Genomic DNA, 20479 nt, shown 5'->3' with positions numbered 1-20479 from the left:
ACAAATAGCAAAACCTACATCACATGAAAGCTATATATATAATATTCATAATACAGAAGCAAAGATACGATGGGGATGTGAAAAATGGACATCACCAAGTCATTGCTTGCTGTACCTAACCTAATCTTATCCAAATTAATACTTTATTCATAAATGAAGAAACATTATTTACAACTAGACAATATTATACATATGGTAGGGTGCCAAATTGCCAAACATCCTTAATTTTAGATGTGGTATTGTCTAATTCTTTAGTTAAAAAGATTGGTATCATAATTTTTTCTTCGCTAAGTCATTGATTATATGAGAAAGGATTGTATGAAATGTTGAAACCATGTCAAAATATAACACTTTCATTCAAATTATGTTACTAACAAAATTATATGAAAACTCAATTGAATTATTTGACCTTTTTCTGACATAATGTCTAGAACTACTCATAGCTTTTCCCAAACTCATAAATAGGAGGATAATGCGCTTCAGCTCACTCAAACCCACGTTCTTCTGTATTGGCAACAATGCTCATGCCAATCAAGCTAAAATTCAATCGGCATGATAATAACAAAGTTTAAACCTTGACTTTTGGGATGTCAAGAAACAACTTATCCATTGATCCCTTATGTTGTTGGCTAATGTTTGTGTGTGTATATATATATATTCACACACGTTTAATTGGTAAAAGTACCATAGCTATCCTTAAACTAAGAGCATGATTGCATTTTGGCCAATCTAATTGGTAAAAGTACCATAGATGCCCTTAGAGTAGGAGTAGGATTGCATTGTGGCCGATCTATCAAAAAAATGTTCAAATTAGTCATTATACATTAGATCAAAGAGTAATTAAAGGTGTGTGAATATATATATATACCTTTAATTGGTAAAAGTACCATGGGTGCCCTTAGATTAGGAGTACGATTGCATTTTACCCCATTTACTTAAAAAATAGACAGATTAGTCCATGTGCATTAGATCAAAGAATAAGCTAATCCTTCTGTTAAAAATTTCATCCATTTTTACTATTAAAAATTGTTCCTTAAACTAAGAGCATGATTGCATTTTGGCCAATCTACTAAAAAAATGTTTAAATTAATCTTTGTATCTTAGACAAAAGAGCAATTAAAAGTGTGTGAATATACATATACCTCTAATTGGTAAAAGTACCATAGATGCCCTTAGAGTAGGAGTAGGATTGCATTGTGGCCGATCTATCAAAAAAATGTTCAAATTAGTCATTATACATTAGATCAAAGAGTAATTAAAGGTGTGTGAATATATATATATACCTTTAATTGGTAAAAGTACCATGGATGCCCTTAGATTAGGAGTAAGATTGCATTTTACCCCATTTACTTAAAAAATGGGCAGATTAGTCCATGTGCATTAGATCAAAGAATAAGCTAATCCTTCTGTTAAAAATTTCATCCATTTTTACTATTAAAAATTGTTCCTTATATGGCAGAATGAGGTACAGATGCCATGCCACATGAAACTGTTCGATTATTTTGTTAGTGACGTTAATTTTTAATAGTAGAAATGGATATATTTCTTAACAAAAAAGATTAATTTACTTATTAATTTAATATACTAATTTAATAGACATAGACTAATTTATATTTTACCAATTAATTTGTTGGTGTTGGGCTGCTAAGGGTTCATGTAGGAAGATTCATTAGCTTCTAGGTATTTTCACAGGTAAGCCTGTACCAGGTAGCAACAACTTCTTTTCTTGTTAGATGCTGTCCCCAATGCTTTGGAAGTGTGTTGTGTTCCTCATTTGCATAACACGTCGAATTTTGCTCCCAAAAACATGTAACTGAAAATTGACACTTGCGCAATACACACACATTGATGAGTTTCATGTCCTAAAACGGCAAAAATATGTTCGTACCTGTCTTGGGGCTCTCTACTTCTTTTTATCCTCTTTCGCTTATAATGTTTTTATACTTTTTTATAATCACATTTATTTTGATCCATTTTATTATTTGAAAATAAATTTGTTTGGGTAGGATAGTAGGTAAGAATAGGGGTTTTTTAACTAGGGTTTAATTAATATTCGAATCGAATTATTATTAATTGAATTATTTAAAATGTAAAAAAATTTAACCGTTAATCGAATCAAAATATTTCAGTTAATTCGATCGGTTAATCGAAATTTATATATTTTTGTCTTTTGATTAAAATAAGTAAAAAATATATAAAAATACATTACTAATATTCATTTTCTTCTATTTAGTAGTTTAAAAAACTTTAAATCATTAACCGATAAGTCTTGAAAGTTAACATCTAAACACTACATAAGTCTTGAAGACAACAAATATTTCGGTCAATTCAGTTAATTACCCAATTTCGAATCGAATTAACCGATAACCAAAATTCTAAAAAATCATTAACTGACTTCCGACTGATTAACCAAATTAGATCGGTTCAGTCGGTTAATTCAGTTTTAATTGAACTGTAAACACCCCTAAGAAGGATAGGCAGTAGCGTGATCTCTTTAAAAATGACAAATTACTTATACAATCCTTTTAGTTTAAAAAATATATAAATTAATATAATAATAAAATTATACTTTAATCTTTTAAAATATTTTATCTATCTTTTATCCTAAAACATTTTATAAACTTTACTCGTAAATAATAATATATTTTTTAATAAATTACAATAATAGGATAATACTCAAATAACAAACGCAACTAATATAATTTGAATCCAAATCACACCTGAAACAGGAAACAGTAAACGCAATTTAGCATAGATCTAACATTTATCGTATTTGAAATTTTTTACTATTTTTACATTATAATATTCAATCATTGTAGGGAAGGATTTAATCAACAAAGTTCATCTTCAACTATTGCTTTAGTTTAAAAGTAAGTTCTAGAATATATACACGTGGTTTTTTATTTGGCCTATCATCCAACACCTTTCCCAAAAATGTCTCAATTAGTTCTGTTTTTGCCCCCTTTTTATAATACCCAAATCTTATTTGGTATAATCATGATCTTAATCCCTCCAGTATGCTAAAAGTTAAAAAATTAAACTCTTTACTTTTATTTTACATAATTTGATTAATCTAGTACATGAAAACTTCGGCCACATAGTCCAAGTGGATGGAAGGGAAGCACTGGTCTTGGTCCCTCTAAAAATGAAACATTTTTTTTATCTAGTTCCTTTAATTTTTAAAAAACCACAAATTAATATAATGATAAAATTATATTTAGCCTCCCAATTTTCTTTTATTCATTTCTAGCCCCTTAAAACAAAATATGTTTAACTATTAGGAAATTTACATGCGGATCAAATGCTTAAAGTTAACTTTTTAAAGAGAATTATCAATTTGTACCTATCAATGACATTACAAAAGAAAAATAATCAAATTATATTAAATTAAAGTATTAAATTTTAAAATTTAGCATAACTGAGGACTAAAATCACAAATTAAACCATCTTAATTTCATATCCATGTTAATTGTCCTTCACTTCCCTAAACCTCCATGGCTTCAAATATAAGAACAAGCTTCGTCTCAGCCAGTCAGCCTCCCTTTCCCCATTGTTGAGCTAATAATCCATCTTTGACACCTTTTTTTAAAGCAGAAATGGCATACGATGATCCTAAAACCCCATTTCTCCCCGTCAACGATCGAAGCCAACCGTCGTCACCACCACCACCCCCTTTTTCACTTAAATCCATGGCTACACTTAAAAATTTCTGCATCCTGTTAGGTCCCCTTTTGTGTGCCGTAATCTGCCTTTGTGTTACCTTCGATGGCCCGACGACTAGCCGGAACATGTTAGCGGTGACGGCGTGGGTGTTCGCTTGGTGGCTAACCGAGGCTGTGCCGATGCCAATCACCTCCATAGCACCTCTCTTTTTGTTTCCGCTTTTCGGAATTGCCTCCGCCGATGGTGTTGCTCGGTCTTACATGGACGACGTCGTTACACTGCTTCTGGGTAGCTTCATGCTTGTTCTTGCTGTTGAACGGTACAACGTTCATAGAAGATTGGCCTTAAATGTAAGTTACTTTTTTCAATACATACGAAAAAATGGTTATTGTGATCTTGCTCCTTTAACTGTGCTTAAATTTGGGTTGTTTATTTTGTATAATTTGGTCCTTTATGTTTATAACATCGTTAATTAGTATAAATAGTTACATATTAAATCCAGCAGTAAGAAACATTTTTGCCCTAAAAATGAAAAAAATTATCATTTAATCCCCTCATAAATAATAAAATTATAAGTTAATATACTGAAATTGTATTTTAGTCCCTGAAAAGAATAATTTATATTTAATCCTTTATTTTTATATTTTAAGCTAAAATTGTTAACTGTTTTGATCAAAACTCATTGAAAACTGTGTCTAACATGTTGGAATTAGTGTTTTCTTTTCTTAAAAACGAAAAACTCGGGTTACCTTCAAATATAATAAAGGGACTAAAACCATAATTTGACCAAAAGCATGAATCTTTCTACATAATTATAACTAAAGCTTCAGCTTTGGGACTCGAAGTATATATATAGAACATGAACATGGTGGTGCCGTCGAAAATTGCAGATAACTTTGCGGTTCTGCGGTGAGCCAGTGAGCCCACCTTTTCTCTTACTCGGCATCTGCGCCACCACAGCCTTCGTCAGCATGTGGATGCACAACGTTGCCTGCGCCGTGATGATGATGCCCGTCGCCACTGGGATCCTACAACGCCTCCCCGTGAATCCCACCGACGGGTCCGCCAGGGCCGCCACCCCTATCAACAACTTCTGTAGGGCGGTGGTTCTTGGGGTCACGTACGCCGCTCCGATAGGGGGAATGAGCACCTTGACGGGGACAGGTGTCAACCTTATATTGGCTGCCATTTGGAAGAGCTCCTTCCCGGAAGCAAAGCCTATCAGTTTCAACACGTGGTTCTTTTTCGGTTTCCCTTTGGCTTTGCTAATATTCTTGGCTTTGTGGGTCATACTTTGTTTGTTGTATTTGTCTAAAGGGTCTAGTATGGCCTTAGCTGCTTACTTGGACAAAGCTCACCTCAAGAGAGAACTTGACATTTTGGGTAAGAACCTCGTGATTCTTTTTTACTTTTCTGGGTTAATTTCATTGCATGTCCCTCAATCAATATAAAAGTATCATGCAACACATGCACTAGGAGTTAAATTATATTTTTTACTAAAAAATGAGTAAATGAGTCTTTATATATTGGATCAAAAAGTAAATTGGTTTTTTGTAAAAAAATCATTCATTTAGACTGTTAAAAATTAGTCTCTATACGTTAATATGATATACACATGGCATGTCACATTTCACTGCCTGGCTATTTTGTTAGACACACCAATTTTTAACAATACAAATAAAATAAAATTAGTCATCTCTTATAATTTGCCCTTTTAAATAAATAAATAAATATTTATTTTTAAACAGTAAAATGAGCCATTTAAGCAAGCTGGGCCGAGTTTGAGATAATTTTTTTTGAATCAAGTCTCAACTCAACTCATAAACACCTATACTGATTATGTTGCTTTTATGCTTTTGGTATTAATTGTACTTTAAAATATCTTAATTGAAATTTTGTTATATATCAATACCATATCTTTCCTTCCATTTACTGATTATACTGGATATTAAATATTAGTTTAAATTTGACATGACTATATTTAAAATATGTGAGGTCAAATTATAAATGCGTGTGTACTTATTGTATGAACGGTTTTAATATATTTTACTAAACAAAAAATAGCCCTTAGATCTAACTTGTTCATTTGATAGGTATGCACATATTTATAATTTAATCTATGTATTTTAAATATATTCACGTTAAATTTGAATTGATTAACAACTTAAAGCGATAAAAAGGACTTGATCAAATATTGATACTTTTAGGATACAATTAAAGTGTCTGACCAATTCAAAATTTGAAGAGAAACACATATATATATTTCAATCTAATCCAAGATTTTTGGTGTGAACTCTGAGCAGGTCCAATGGCTTTTGCTGAGAAGATGGTTTTGGCTGTCTTTGGGGTTGGTCCTTACACTTTTTTCTTCTTAATTTTCTCTAATTATTGCGGTTATTTTTTATTATTAATTATTTTTTTTTGTCACTAAATTAACAAATATTAATAAACAAAGGTAAAATGCAGACGACGATAGCTTTGTGGATGACCAGAAGCATAACAGAAGACATTCCAGGATGGGGAGCTCTCTTTCATGGCCGTGCAGGCGATGGAACTGTCAGTGTGAGTAATAAAAATATTAGGTCAAATTATAGTTTTGTTCCCTTTTTTATTAATCTTTACACTTTAGTTTGGTGTATTTTGCTTCTTTATTTTTTAATCTCATTATTTAATTCAATTAGCTAATACCGTTAACTATTTCAATTAAAATAATAATAAGGAAACACCATTTTTAACATGGATTTTTTGGACAGAATGATAAATTTAGTTCTTAATATTTACTCTTTTTATTAGTTTGGCCCTAATTATTATTTTTTGGATCACTTTGATCATTAACTTTCAAATTTTAATCAATTTACTTTTTTGAAAGGAAAAGTTAGTTGAATTATTAAAATTTTAATGTCATTGACGTAACAGCCCTATGTACTTCATTAGTGAGCTGGATAAATTTTTAATTTTTTTAAAATTATTCGAAAATTTTTATAATTTTTATGTACACGTGGACTCCACACGAGTTGCCATTAAAAACTATGGTGCAATAATCTTTTCTATAAAAAAAATTAATTTGACTAAATTTTATGTTGAAGGCTAAAGTAATAAAAAAAACTTAGGGACAATATGATAAAATAAATAAATATTAGGGATTAAATCTATCATTATATCATTTTCTATTTTGGATGATCGCTTGTGGGAAAAAAAATAAATTTTAGTACTTTAACCTTAATAGTTAACGACGTTAACTATTTTGAACTAAATAACGATATTATAGAACTAGAGAAAAAATTATGCCAAATTATTAGAACACATAGACTAAATTCCAGATGTGAATATAGTAGAGGGACCAAAACCTCAATTTAACCGAAACTTTGTAAATCAAAATTGGTGTGATAAGAAATATTGTTTAGTGAATATAATCTTTTTAAACCATGCACGCAGGTAATGGTGGCTACCCTTTTGTTCATCCTCCCGAACGGGAAGCAAAAAGGTGAGAAACTGATGGACTGGAATGAATGCAAGAAACTACCATGGAACATAATTTTGTTACTCGGTGCTGGTTTCGCCATCGCCGACGGCATGCAATCTAGCGGACTCGCCGACATATTATCCAAAGCCTTAGATTTCTTGGAACAAGTCCCGTATATCGCTATCGCCCCCGTCGTGTGTCTAATTAGTGCTATAATCACCGAGTTCATAACATCGAACGATGCGGCCGCAACACTCGTGGTTCCACTTTTAAGCCAAATGGCAAGGACTGTGAATGTTCACCCGTTGGCGCTTATGGTTCCGGGAGCCATCGGGTCACAATTGGCTTTTATGCTTCCCACCGGGACTCCGCCGAATATTGTCGGGTTCACGACGGGGCATATCGATATCATGGATATGATGAAGACGGGGCTGTTGCTTAAGATTGTTGGTACCGCAATTGTATCCTTGCTAATGCCTACGCTTGGTAAAGTGCTATGTCTTCCTTTGTTATTAATCCATTTTTTTGAGGTTGATTAACATAAAAGGTTAAATTATAGTTTTGGTCCTTCTATTATTTTCAAAATTGAGATTTAATTCCTATTTTTAGGATATAGGAGTTGCTCAAGGATTTAACTTGGGATTTAGTCAACCAGTTCTAGGCCTGCCCAAAATTTTTTAAATAAACTCATTAGGCTCTTAATTTTTTTTCTGAAAATTTTAATTAGGCTCCTCAATTTTTTTTGAAAATTCAATAAGCTCCCTCATTTTTTTTGAAATTCTCATTAAACCCCTTACAATTTTTGAAAATTTTTATAAATCCTCCAAAAATTAATGCCAATATCTGCATTGGTTGACACCATTAACTATTTTTGTTAAAATATTAATATGATTTTTCTTTAAAACATCCCTTCAAAAGAAAAAAAGAAAAACTTTCATGTTAACACAATGGAAGGGATGATTTTTTAAAAAAATTACAGATTAGCATTTTGTTCAAAACATTTAACTATCATGACTGGCACAGATATAATAAAATAGAAGGATGCGATTATGTATAAAAGTTAAATCTTGAAAATTCTACCATAACAAAGAACAAGTCAGTTATTATTAATTTTTTCTTTGGCAGGTGCTTATGTTTTTGGAACAAAAGGAGGACTTCAATAGCTGCAAAAAAATGCAAGGGAAAGTGTGACTGATATACGGTATTGTTTGTTAGCTAAATATAGCGACATTCGATTCATTGAGACAAAACTGAAGAAGCTACGTTTATTGGCCTGGCTTTGGCTGAATATGCGGCAACAAAGAGGCACCGAGAATCTTAAAAATCTATTGTACTTTCCCCGAGGCGAAGCTAAGCCAAAGCTTACCCTCTTCGTTTCGGCCCTTTGATTATTATATTTAATAACTATTGTTTGGGAAATAATTAAATGAATCGAGAATTAGAAAAATATTTTCAATAATAAGTAGGCAATAATTTTTTATTATTTAATTGAGAATATTTTTAATTTTATTTATTTTAATATTATATTATCTTATAAAAACTTTACGTTTACGTTTAAAATAAGATTAAATGTTTACATTTAATGATAAAATGTTAAATTTTATTTTTTATAATTTAAAATCTATATTTATCAAATAATCTAATTATATTCCATAATTAATTTTAAATAATATATATCAAACAATTTTATAATTTAAATTTAATACTTAATTTTTAACGTTAGAGGTTATAATATGTTTGAAAATTATTTAATCTTTCGTATATATTGAAATTAATCATCATAATTTTAGTTTTTTTTAAATTTAATTTCTCTATTTTTTTTATTTTAAAAAATTTAAGTTTAATTGTTAAAACCATTAAATATTTTTGTTAAATTTATTTATGTGACATTTTAATGGTGTAAAGGAATTGAATTTAACAATAAATTTTAATGGTGTTAACAATTTTTTAAAATTCACATCAAATTTTTTAAAAAATAAGATACAATAGGCATATTGCAATTTGAGTCCTCTTACTATTTAGTATTATAATTTAATATTTTTTCCGCATAAAATTTTTAAGTTTGGCCCAACAATTTATATTCTTATATTAGCCCTCAATCGAAATTTCTTGGCTTTGTCCTTACGTGCCATGTGACTCGCGGTCTAAAAATATTTTTTTTTAAAAAATCTGATTTCAAACTTTTTTTCTCATAGTCATTTGCTTCTTTATTATTTTATCCAACGACTGTGCTAACTTCTGAGTTGGCTACTACCTATTTTTTTTGTCCCTCCCACTAACCTTTTTTTTCTCCTCGTTTACTCTATGTGCTTTCTCCCTTTTCAGTTTGTAGATCTATTTTATAGGTGTCTTTATTGTTTTCACAAGTCATGATGGACAGATGACGATACTTGTCATCTCTAAAACTCCACCGACCACCAGCGGTTTCTCTTGAAAAGTGGGTAGGTCTTCGTCGGTTTCTTGATTTGTTTCAATGTTGAGAGTATTTCAAAATAATAAATGATTTCACGAGTTGATTTGAACTCTTGTTATCTTGAGTTTTATATGTTTTTTTGTTTGTTTTCTATTGCTTAACAAGTCTTTGCTTTTAGAAGTTATTGTTTGCTATTGTAGTATGTTTTTTAGTTTTGTTTATGCATGAAGTTTTGCTTTTGCAAATGATTTTAGAGATAATTTTGATGTTGTCATCTCCAGTTTGGTAGATGCTCAGTTCTTTTGTCAGTTTTGCTTTTGCAAATGATTTTCTTCTCGTGATAGTTGATTGTCAATGTATTGTAATATTTTGTTGATATTAAGACTTGCGATGAGCGTTTGTTGTTTTTTTAACCTAAATTATAGATCTCATTTACGAAATGAATTAATAAATTTTCTCCTAATTTCAACAATTCTAATAAATCACATAAATTAATTATTCAATGTAATTGGTAATATGTGTGATACTATCATCATAAACATAAAAAAAAAATTGCACATGCGAGCAACGCCACTCCTATGTTATTCTCTCCCATTTTAACTTTTTTATTTTTTTTGAAATTTTGTTAGGACTTAAAAGAATTCTCCATGCCCTAAGCCACTCAACTCGGTTCTTCTAAAAACAAGAGGATTTGAATAAGATATGTTTAAAATATGGGTTTAGACAAAAAACGAGATTTATTTTTTAAGTAGATCGGGTATTGGGTAATTTTTTTTTTGCCTGAGCCCAATACATGTTTTTTTAAAAAATTTTAGGAAACATTTGTTTCAATGTTTTTAATATATTTTTAATTTGTTGGATATTTTAATGATTTTAGTGTATTTAATATATTATATTTTTTAAATTTATTTTATATAATAAAATAATTTTAAAAAATTAATACGAGCCTAGTCCAAATTTAACAACTATAATATAGGTCGGGCATGAACAAAAAATTAATTCTAATTTTCAGATCGAATTGAGCTCAAGCCTTTTTGTTAGTGCCTTACCCATATACAACTTTTAGGCCTTAGAAAGACAACTTCATCTCTCCTATATAATATGATACCATAAGATTAAAAATACATTTTTTATGCTGAAAATGCTACGTGTCATCATAATAAATTTATCGTTCACATGATAATTTATTTACTTAACTTTGAATTTATAATATAGATTTATAATTAATTGAAAATTTATGTACATTCCATATAATTTTTGTTACGATTGATTATTATAATAAGAAAAGATAGGAAAAATAATATTATTATTCAAATGACTTTAGAGTTTGTCTTACTATACTCGTTTTCTTTGTAGTACCTTATTGGTTGGCTTGGCTTTATTACTTTTTCCCTTTTGGTTCACCTTTTATTTCATTTGTTTGATAAAAAAATTAGATTAGATTGAGATTGTCACTATCATATAGTTGGTATACTATTATTGCTCTAATATTAGTAGATATTAATAATGGTGTATTTTTATGTAACATTCTAAATCTATTGATATTTATTTATTGTTTTTTTTATATAGTTATAGTCTTAAATTTCTGTTTCTTTGATAAAATATATACTATATAAATGTAAATATATTTTAATTAATATATTTATAAATAATCATAAAAATTAAAATCATTAATAAAGTTTAATAACTTAATGATTACATTTTATTTTTAATATAATTGAAAAATTATTAAGATAAAAATATTAAAAATTGATTTAAATACCTTTCTTCGAAAAGAAAAAAAATTAGTTTAAATATAATAATTTTATACTAATCGATCCAAATACATTAAAATGAATGGACATGAAATATTTTAAATTTAATAAAAAAATATAAACTTATTATTTCGATTTATGATCAAAACAAAACATATCAACCGATGGGGCTGATATCGAAATAAAATTGACAACACCAAATAAATAAATAAATAAGAATTATCCAATTATCTTTTAGTAAATGAATTTTACAAGGTCAAGTATCTCTTTGATTTTGATAGAAAACCTTTGCTTCAACCCTAGGAAATCACCAGACAGTCCCCGATTCTTCTCCACGTGTTCATATATTATTGGCTTCAACGAATATATGGCGCCATTCTAATCCTATGTCCGTCCACAGGGAACCATAACTCAGCTGAACCCAGGCCAGCGCATAAGATAAAAAGAACACTAACCACCAACGGTGGTTGATTCACGTTGAAGGATATCCCAAAGCCTGTGTCTAGCCGTTGGATAAAACAGTAAGTAACTAAAATAATCAAAATTGTGAGAGATTTTTTGTGATTTTTTTTGGAAGGATTTTGAACTTTGTTTATCGAACCCAAGCGGTGCGGTGACTTGAGGCTCTTGTAATCGGCGGTGAGACTTCAAACTTCAGCCTTCAACGACAAGTCATCGTGTTAAGATGAAGGGACTCTTCAAATCTAAGCCGCGAACTCCTGTTGATATCGTGCGGCAAACGCGCGATCTCCTCATGTATGTTGGCCGTTCCTCCGACAGTCGTGAAGCCAAGCGGGAAGAGAAGGTTCTTTTTGGTGAAACGCCTTTTTGCTTATAGCACATTAATTGTTTTCGTCTTGTTTTGTTTACTCTTCCGCCGTTTTTTTAAATCTATTTTTGTAATCTTGACCTTCGGAGGAATTCAATTGACGTGAGCATTTGGTTTTAGTTAGTTGCTAGGAGAATTAAATGTTCAGCGAGATTTTTTTCTTTAGAGTTTGAGCAGCTATTTGATTTACTGAAAGGAGTATAATCTCAGTGTCTAATCCTTATGTTTGGTCGGAATTTTGTTGCAGATGGCGGAGTTATTTAAAAATATAAGGGAGTTGAAGTGTATTCTTTACGGTAATAGTGAATCTGAGCCGGTTTCAGAAGCTTGTGCACAACTGACTCACGAGTTCTTCAGAGAGAACACGCTACGACTCTTGATCACTTGTCTTCCTAAATTGAACTTAGAGGTAACGCTTATTCACTATAATTTAGTTTAGATGTGCAAATTTTACTTTGAGGGAATTATTGTTGCTGCACTGTGAAGCTGTGAGCTTATGCAATTGTCGCTTCTTTTATAATTTGGCAAGTATTGTTCTTTGCAGGCGAGGAAAGATGCAACTCAAGTTGTTGCAAATTTGCAAAGGCAACAAGTGAATTCACGGTTGATTGCTTCTGATTACTTGGAGACAAACCTTGATCTTATGGATATTTTAGTAGCAGGGTAAGTGGCAATCCGAAAAAGTTTACCGAAGTTATGATATTCTGATTACTATTTTCTTTTAATTTTTTTTCTCGGTGTTTTTGATTTAGGTTATTATTGGTAGGTAGATTAGCTCCTTGTATCTTTTTCTTTGTTGTCCAGATCAAATAACTTAATCCGAGAGCTAAGGTTACAAGTTATTGATAGTTTAAATAGCTCTTTAATTAGGCAAAAGCAAATTAGGAGGCACTTCTGTTACTGGATTATATTTACTGATCTAATCACATGAGTGCCAAATTTTTGCCTTGGTTATATTGAAGCTCGAATTCTGATTTATGAATAATATCTTATAATGTAGTCTTTTGGTTACGCTGTCAAATTGAACTTTATTTTGTTTCTATCATTGTATCACAATCTTCTGATTTTTTAATGTTGTATTTTCAGTTATGAGAACACAGACATGGCTTTACATTACGGTGCAATGTTGAGAGAATGCATTCGGCATCAGACTGTTGCAAGGTGAGCGTAGTCATCGACTTAATTCATACCTCAATGATTTGGCTTCTCAACCTTTTAGTGAATGATACCCCAAGTCATTTCTTAATCCACCATGTTTTCATTGTGTTTGCACTCAAGAGGCAATCTTGTCCGTTATTTACTGTCAGAAGCTTTCCTTTTTTGTAATTTTTATTATTATTTGAGAGTCTCATCTCCTAAAGTTTTTAGTAGAATAAAATTTCAAAATAATTGAAGATTTTTAATATAGTAATAGCTGAATGTGGCACGTTTTGTTGTTTGGTTTGCAGGTATGTTTTGGAGTCGCAGCACATGAAGAAATTTTTTGACTATATACAACTTCCAAATTTCGACATTGCTGCTGATGCTGCTGCAACTTTTAAGGTTGATTACTGCTGATCTAATTACATGTTAACATCATTTCTTTCTTCTCTCATTTTATTTCTGAATATTACTGTTGCACTTCTGAATCTGCATCAACCATTGGAATCCGTTTCAGAACAGCCTGTATTGAAGTAGTGACTTGGTTTGCTTTTCAATCTTACATTGTTGAAACAGGGTTCTTTTTTATTTCAGCATATCAAGAAAAGTTGTTTTCTGTGATGTTGAGTCATCCTGTCATGAACTTCCCCATCTTCCACCCTTGTTTCTTCACTGGTTTTTAGACAATGTGTTGACCTCTGATGTTATGTAATATCTTGTTTTCTTGCAGGAGCTCTTGACAAGGCATAAGTCCACTGTGGCTGAATTTCTTTCGAAGAACTATGACTGGGTAAGTGTTGTTCCTCCATTACTGTCATCCTTTAAATTGTGAAATTTTTTTATGTTAAGGACAACCATAGTACTTAAATAATCACGTCAGCTTGTAAATTGTTTCCATGAGAATCATTTTATTTTCTCTTTCATGTTTGACTAGATCTTTTCAGTGACATGATTGTAATTTGTAATGATGCTACTACACATAGCCACAGTAGAGTTCTCTGAATTTCTTCTTCATGCCTTTTTTATGTGAAAAGTTTTTATTAATTGTAGCTCATGAACTCAACTGTGTTTGTTGTTTTAGTTCTTTGCAGAGTATAACTCAAAGTTGCTGGAATCTAGCAACTATATTACGAGAAGACAAGCTGTCAAGGTATAATCCTTAAAAAATAGGAGTATGATATTGACTTCCTTTTCCCTCTTTTTTTTGGGGGGGGGGGTTGTTGGGGGTAGTGTTCCAATCAAAACAAAAGCAGTGTTTCTAAACATGCTTGACTAATAAGTATGAAGAGTGGAATGATATTGATACCATCCTGGGATTCAGTACATAAATACTTTGTTGATACCATCCTGGGATTCAGTACATAAATACTTTGTTAAGAGCAGGATGACTGCTTTTAGATTTGATAACTAAATCAAATTGAAGTTACTATTTTAAATGTCAAAATCATAGTTATATGATGGTGGTTTTTTATTTTTAAAGTTCCTTAAATAAGATGTGGCAGTAGCACTTGCAATTTTAATTTTCTTTGCTAAGTAGACCTGTAGTAGTTTATATTTTCTCTTCTTTACAGTTGTTGGGAGATATCTTGTTGGACCGGTCTAATTCAGCTGTCATGACCAGATATGTGAGCTCAAGGGATAACTTAAGGATTCTTATGAATCTTCTAAGGGTATGAAGCTTCGCCATTTCATGTTTTGTTTATCCTACATTGTTCTGGAATGATCATATTTTCTGAGAGTTTGATGTGTTTGATGTTATTCTATTGTACTATTGAACTTAACCTATGTCTGACATGAAGCTCTTAAAACTTGTTATAGCTCTCAGAATGAGTTGCTACTGACTATTGTCAAAAACATGAGTATAATACTTACCTGTAACTACGATCATACCAAATATGAAATATGGAATAAACTCGAATCCCTAAACGGTGAATTTGTTTATATGCAGGAATCAAGCAAGAGTATCCAAATAGAAGCTTTTCATGTTTTCAAGGTATGGTGTCGATTTCTTCTCCTTCTGGGCAGACTTGGTAATTTGATACATTAAATTGCTTACGCTATCCTTTTTTTGTGCATGTCTCTACAGTTGTTTGCCGCGAACCAGAACAAACCTGCAGACATTGTTAGCATACTGGTTGCAAATAGAAGCAAGCTTCTACGTTTGTTTGCAGATTTCAAGACCGATAAAGGTGCTTTTCCTTGTAACATTATCTATAGTTGTGAAAGACAAACACATGTAACATTAATTTTTGCTTGTAAAGTTTTAGGCTTGGCACTTCTTATTTATAGATTGCGGTGTTGATGGATTATTATATGTCTTGCAGAGGATGAACAATTCGAGGCAGACAAGGCTCAAGTTGTGAAAGAAATCGCTTCCCTTGAGCTTAGAGACCGGCTAGAGTGAGCCTGTATGTACACTTTAGTCTAATCTCCTTTTTTTTTTTATGTTGGTTAAAAATAAATGTTATTAAACACAAATTGACTGAACCAAATAGATACCTCATAGTCGTAGTCCTTTCAGAAGGGCATGGAATATGTAAAAACGGAAGGCACTTTGCTTCTGTTTCTGTTTCTCCTTAGAATCTTTAGTTTTATTATCTATAATTCGCAGTGTGTGGACGAAAAAGAAGAAAAGGTAGAAGGGGTGAACATAAAATAACTTGCTTGTATGAGAATGAGATGAATTCAATCAGTTGAGATACTTGGATTGATTCCCCTCTACATTTGTGGTTCCCCTAATGCTTGTTTATGGTTGTTATGCTTATGCTTTTAAAGTTTAAACTTTAATGCAATATTGTAAATAAAGGCCAACACATCTTCAACTAATCAATACATTTGACAATCTTTTAATTATGCTTGTGTATTTTAAAAAATTCATCTTTTTATATCAAATAATTATTCTGCATGAATTGGTAATGTATATATTAATTGTACGCCATTAGTTGATGCCAGTTAATTAAAGGTGTATATATTTTATTTATTGTAAAAGAAGAAATGCAAAGCAAGGGCCTTTCGAGCATCACGTGGAGTGGTAGTAACCGGTAAAGGATTGGTTATTTGGTCCAAGTTTGTCTTCAAAAAGGAAGAGAGAGGAACGGGAAAAAAAGGAGATTGTATGGTGGAAGGAAGTAAGGAAGCTTCGGTTGATTGGACCATTTGATTTCGTCTACCTTTCACATCAGATAAGATAATCGGATGATAGGCAAAGGCACATTGGCATATTCCATGAATCTCCTCTTATTGGTATTCAACGAGGCAACGGCTACAGTACTTATCACAAAGCAGCCATTTTCTTATTTGTTATTGTTTTTATAATTAAATCGGTTAATTTTTTTATTTTTTATTTTTAATTAATTGAATAGTCAGTTCAATCAATAAATCTAGATTTACTAAAAAATTAATTAGACCCTCATTACCGTGAGGAAAACGAGTGAGTGAACTGTGAAAACAATATATGGATACTATTTTCGTTATGCCTAGGTGAATGAACTAATATGCCTAAGTTTTACTAAACAATATTTGCTTCTAACTCTAATAATATTAATAATAGTAAATCAAAATTACATAACAACTAGATATATCTGCTTTATAGATCCATTAAGGGTGTGTTTGGATAAACGATGGGTACGATGCGGTATGTTTAGCTTATTTTTTATCTCACAATTGTAGGTAAATGTCCTGCCTATTCAAACTCACCCTAAGTTAGTAACGAATGTTAATTGTTGTTACCAATAACGTGGAAGTTCAAACATCAAAGACATGGTTTTTATTCTCCAAACAAAAGAAAAGAAAAAAGAGAATATTAGGAAATAAAATCAACACATGGGTCTCGTTTTGTTTATCACTAACGCTGTTGTTTCTTGTCCTTATTCCTACCTGAAAAGCTCTTCAACCTAATTTGGAAATCACCCACAAATTCACCATCGGCCATTATTTCTTTCACTTTCTCTCACAAACCAATCTAACATGGCTGACAATGGTAGGAACTATGAACCCAGATTAGTATTTCCCTCTAATTATCATCATCTTCTTGACATTTCCATTGATGGGATTTCAATTTCTTGTTCACTGTTATCCTCTTTTTTTGTTTTCTTATATAAATTCTATGGATTTCAGGTTCTCCTGAAGAGTTCTTGGCCACTGCAGTTGATGCAGCTAAGAAAGCCGGCGAGGTTCATTAAAGTTTTCATTTTTCCATTTTTCTGTTCAAATTACTTCATTGATTTGTTCAGCTTATTTCTCTAACCTTTTTCTTTTTATTTGATGTTCTTTTATAGATAATCCGTCAAGGGTTTTACCAGACTAAGAATGTGGAGCATAAAGGCCAGGTCTTTCTTTTATTCCCTCTCTCGTATTTTTTATTTTATCCCCATTTCTTGTTAGCTTACTAGAAATGTGCGTGTATATATGCTGATAAGGGTATTAAAATTCATAAATTTTGATAGATTATTTTGGTTCAACAAATGCTCTCATTGATTACTATCAGAGTAGCTGATGAAACTGGGTTATCTAATCTTATTAGAGGTTCTTGGGTTGTTTTTCGAATTGGTTGTGGTTCAATCTTATTGAGAATTGAAAATGGCTACTTAAAAGTTGCTTATTTTATCTAAGTTCAGGTCGATTTGGTCACTGAGACTGATAAGGCATGTGAAGATCTTGTTTTTAATCATCTCAAGCAGCATTACCCTTCTCACAAGGTCAGCACTTTTAATCAAATTCTCTTACCATGTATCTATCAAGATTCAAATACGAGCATAAGAATACGACCTAGTTTTATCGAACCATTTTTATGGTATGCCATAAGTACTGTTTATTTTCGTTTTAGTTCATTGGGGAAGAAACCACTGCTGCTTGTGGTGCATCAGAGCTGACTGATGAGCCTACCTGGATAGTTGATCCCCTTGATGGAACAACTAATTTTGTTCATGGGTAAAATAACTTTTCTTTGACTTGTGTTTATATCTGAGATTAAGGTGTTCGATCATTTTCATGTCAATTGTTTGCAATCATGTAGGTTCCCCTTTGTGTGTGTCTCCATTGGTCTTACTATTGGGAAAGTTCCTACAATTGGTGTTGTTTACAATCCAATAATGGATGAGGTGAGAATTACCCTTTAAGACAATGAAGTTTGCTTAAAAAAATCTAAGAGTTTTTCTTTATCACAAGTTAAACAAATATTACTGGGTTTATGGCATGCAGCTCTTCACTGCTGTACTTGGAAAAGGTGCTTTTCTCAACGGGACCCCTATAAGAGGTGAATCTAATACCCAATGCTCATGATATAGTAAGTCCAAAAACTTTCAAACAGGTCTCTTAAAGATGTGTTATTTTTCTTTGAAATTTCGCAGTTTCATCTCAAACCGAACTTGTGAAGTCTCTACTTGCAACAGAGGTGTGGAACTTCTTATGTTCTGAAATTTCAGATTTTTACCTGATTTTTTTGGTTCATTGTTGGGTTTTAATGAACTTAATAATTTTTGGTTCATTGTTGGATTGTTTTGTAAGCATGTAAAAACTTGATTAACTTTTTTTTTTTTTCTATTGAGCAGGTTGGAACAAAACGAGATAAGTTAACGGTGGATGTTACTACAAACCGGATCAATAGATTACTTTTCAAGGTAAAAGAAAACTTGCATGGATTCCTTTTGTTACTACATCTTGAAAACTTTAAATGCATAACAAAATTTCCTTTGATTAAAAGGTGAGATCACTTCGGATGAGTGGTTCTTGTGCATTGAACCTTTGTGGAATTGCATGTGGAAGGCTCGATCTGTTTTACGAACTTGGATATGGGGGCCCATGGTATGCTTTTAGTCATTTTAATGTTTGATGAAAGTTGCGGTTCAGTAAATGATTGACAGTGTCTGCCTCTTTGTTCAGGGATGTGGCAGCTGGTGTTTTAATCGTTAACGAAGCTGGAGGCCTTGTGTATGATCCGTAAGAAGCTAAATCTTTGACTAAGCAATCTTTAAACTATTTTGTCTTGAAATCTAATAGAGAAAGAGAAATGCTAATGGAAAGTTTATACATGATGTTAACCAGTGGTGGCTATTGTTTATTGGATCAGGTTCGGGAAAGATTTTGATATCACAGCTCCGAAAGTCGCTGCTTCAAATCCATTCCTGAAAGATGCATTTGTCGAGGTTTTGAAGCAGACAGAATGAAGTTGCAGTTATGTATAGTCTGCCATTATTTTTTATGAATATGTTGAGTTACTTTTGTTCTTGTGGGGGAGATTGTTGAGACATTTATATTCTTGGCTTTGGCAATAGGCCAGATTATTTTGTAGAATCCCATTGAGATTATAACTTGCAAGATTGCCAATATAAATCTGTTTTTGCTGAATTATTAGTTGGTAATTAATCAAGTTTAGGGGAACCGAAAACAATAGGCATAGGGGACATGTATTTGTTCATCAATTCTCACCGGCGGTTAGCCTTTGCCTTCTGTCAAGCTTTAGGGGTGAACAAAAGTCAGTTCAAACTAACTTAACCGATGGTTTTCGGTCAAATTGATTCGGTTAAGAAGCTGGTTAAAATAAAGGTGTGGGCGGGGGGGGGCATAGGCATTAGGCCCAGGCCATGCAAGTGTCCATGGTTTAGATATGACCCACCATCCTCCTTGTCCTAGGACTAGGTGTCGATTATCCATTACATTCTCCCATATATCAACTATTACCAATCACTGCTCTCCCACTACTAACTTGGGAATGATGACATTTTATATAATATGTTATATCTATATGGTCAAAATGAACATATACAGTACATGACAAAAATTAGAGCTAAATTAATTAGTAATCCATTGTGTATTTCTGTATTATGCATGATGCATGTGTAGCACACTCTATTTAGCTGCTCATAGTTACAAGAAGAAACAGTTGTTTTCATTGATCATTGAAGTTAATTAATAAGAGCTTTGATCATTGGGTTATTCAGTGATGATTGTTTGTTTCCTACATATTGGATATGGGGAGTATGTTGATATGCTATAGGTGGATGCATATTATTTTTGTGCAATGGTAAGGCCATTGATCTGTGCTCTTATTTGGTGTAAAAGTAGTTAGGGATAAAGCAACATTTAAGTCCCTGAACTTGATAACTTTTCCCAACTTAATCCCTAAACCTTTTTTTTTGGGTTTACATTAGTCTTAGAATTTGGTAAACTTTTCCCACATTTGGCCCGTGTAGCAGTGTAATGCTCTGAGATTGTGTCAT

The 20479-nt window shown here is 31.8% G+C and overlaps 3 protein-coding genes across 5 annotated transcripts; all 3 read left to right on the top strand.

The window, feature by feature from the left end:
• Positions 1-3495: 3495 nt before the first annotated feature.
• On the top strand, positions 3496-8614 carry LOC107930303 (tonoplast dicarboxylate transporter). 2 transcript variants are annotated; one of them, XM_016861925.2, is made up of 6 exons: positions 3496-4013; positions 4554-5046; positions 5967-6010; positions 6130-6225; positions 7099-7612; positions 8276-8614. In XM_016861925.2, the coding sequence occupies exons 1-6, from the start codon at positions 3597-3599 to the stop codon at positions 8287-8289; spliced, it is 1578 nt and encodes a 525-aa protein (XP_016717414.1). In that variant the 5' UTR covers positions 3496-3596; the 3' UTR covers positions 8290-8614. The 2 variants fall into 2 exon arrangements, with proteins under 2 accessions (XP_016717414.1, XP_016717413.1); XM_016861924.2 differs by having other exon boundaries at positions 3499-4013; positions 8252-8614.
• A 937-nt stretch (positions 8615-9551) lies between these two features.
• On the top strand, positions 9552-15983 carry LOC107930395 (putative MO25-like protein At5g47540). 2 transcript variants are annotated; one of them, XM_016862051.2, is made up of 13 exons: positions 9552-9567; positions 11694-11814; positions 11900-12098; positions 12370-12531; positions 12667-12785; positions 13209-13283; positions 13571-13664; positions 13993-14052; positions 14344-14412; positions 14834-14932; positions 15211-15255; positions 15349-15451; positions 15587-15983. In XM_016862051.2, the coding sequence occupies exons 3-13, from the start codon at positions 11979-11981 to the stop codon at positions 15664-15666; spliced, it is 1026 nt and encodes a 341-aa protein (XP_016717540.2). In that variant the 5' UTR covers positions 9552-9567; positions 11694-11814; positions 11900-11978; the 3' UTR covers positions 15667-15983. The 2 variants fall into 2 exon arrangements, with proteins under 2 accessions (XP_016717540.2, XP_040958570.1); XM_041102636.1 differs by lacking the exon at positions 9552-9567 and having other exon boundaries at positions 11712-12098.
• A 548-nt stretch (positions 15984-16531) lies between these two features.
• On the top strand, positions 16532-19607 carry LOC107930396 (inositol monophosphatase 3). The gene is made up of 12 exons (XM_016862052.2): positions 16532-17241; positions 17379-17434; positions 17540-17590; positions 17879-17959; positions 18088-18191; positions 18277-18361; positions 18462-18516; positions 18611-18654; positions 18812-18880; positions 18964-19064; positions 19143-19199; positions 19330-19607. The coding sequence occupies exons 1-12, from the start codon at positions 17229-17231 to the stop codon at positions 19424-19426; spliced, it is 813 nt and encodes a 270-aa protein (XP_016717541.1). The 5' UTR covers positions 16532-17228; the 3' UTR covers positions 19427-19607.
• Positions 19608-20479: the final 872 nt, after the last annotated feature.

This window comes from Gossypium hirsutum, chromosome D10 (genome assembly GCF_007990345.1).
Source record: "Gossypium hirsutum isolate 1008001.06 chromosome D10, Gossypium_hirsutum_v2.1, whole genome shotgun sequence".
Taxonomy (NCBI): Eukaryota; Viridiplantae; Streptophyta; class Magnoliopsida; order Malvales; family Malvaceae; genus Gossypium; species Gossypium hirsutum.
This window is presented reverse-complemented; position numbering and strand designations above follow the sequence as displayed.

Bases quoted from the DNA above. Each gene is read 5' to 3' on its own strand.
- LOC107930303 (XM_016861924.2), top strand. From the start codon at position 3,597: ATGGCATACGATGATCCTAAAACCCCATTTCTCCCCGTCAACGATCGA. The intron at 6,011-6,129 runs GTTGGTCCTTAC...GGTAAAATGCAG, and splicing joins TGGTTTTGGCTGTCTTTGGG to ACGACGATAGCTTTGTGGAT. The intron at 7,613-8,251 runs GTAAAGTGCTAT...TTTCTTTGGCAG, and splicing joins CTTGCTAATGCCTACGCTTG to GTGCTTATGTTTTTGGAACA.
- LOC107930395 (XM_016862051.2), top strand. From the start codon at position 11,979: ATGAAGGGACTCTTCAAATCTAAGCCGCGAACTCCTGTTGATATCGTG. The intron at 12,532-12,666 runs GTAACGCTTATT...TGTTCTTTGCAG, and splicing joins TTCCTAAATTGAACTTAGAG to GCGAGGAAAGATGCAACTCA. The intron at 15,256-15,348 runs GTATGGTGTCGA...ATGTCTCTACAG, and splicing joins AAGCTTTTCATGTTTTCAAG to TTGTTTGCCGCGAACCAGAA.
- LOC107930396 (XM_016862052.2), top strand. The intron at 18,192-18,276 runs GTAAAATAACTT...GCAATCATGTAG, and splicing joins ACAACTAATTTTGTTCATGG to GTTCCCCTTTGTGTGTGTCT. The intron at 18,362-18,461 runs GTGAGAATTACC...TATGGCATGCAG, and splicing joins ACAATCCAATAATGGATGAG to CTCTTCACTGCTGTACTTGG.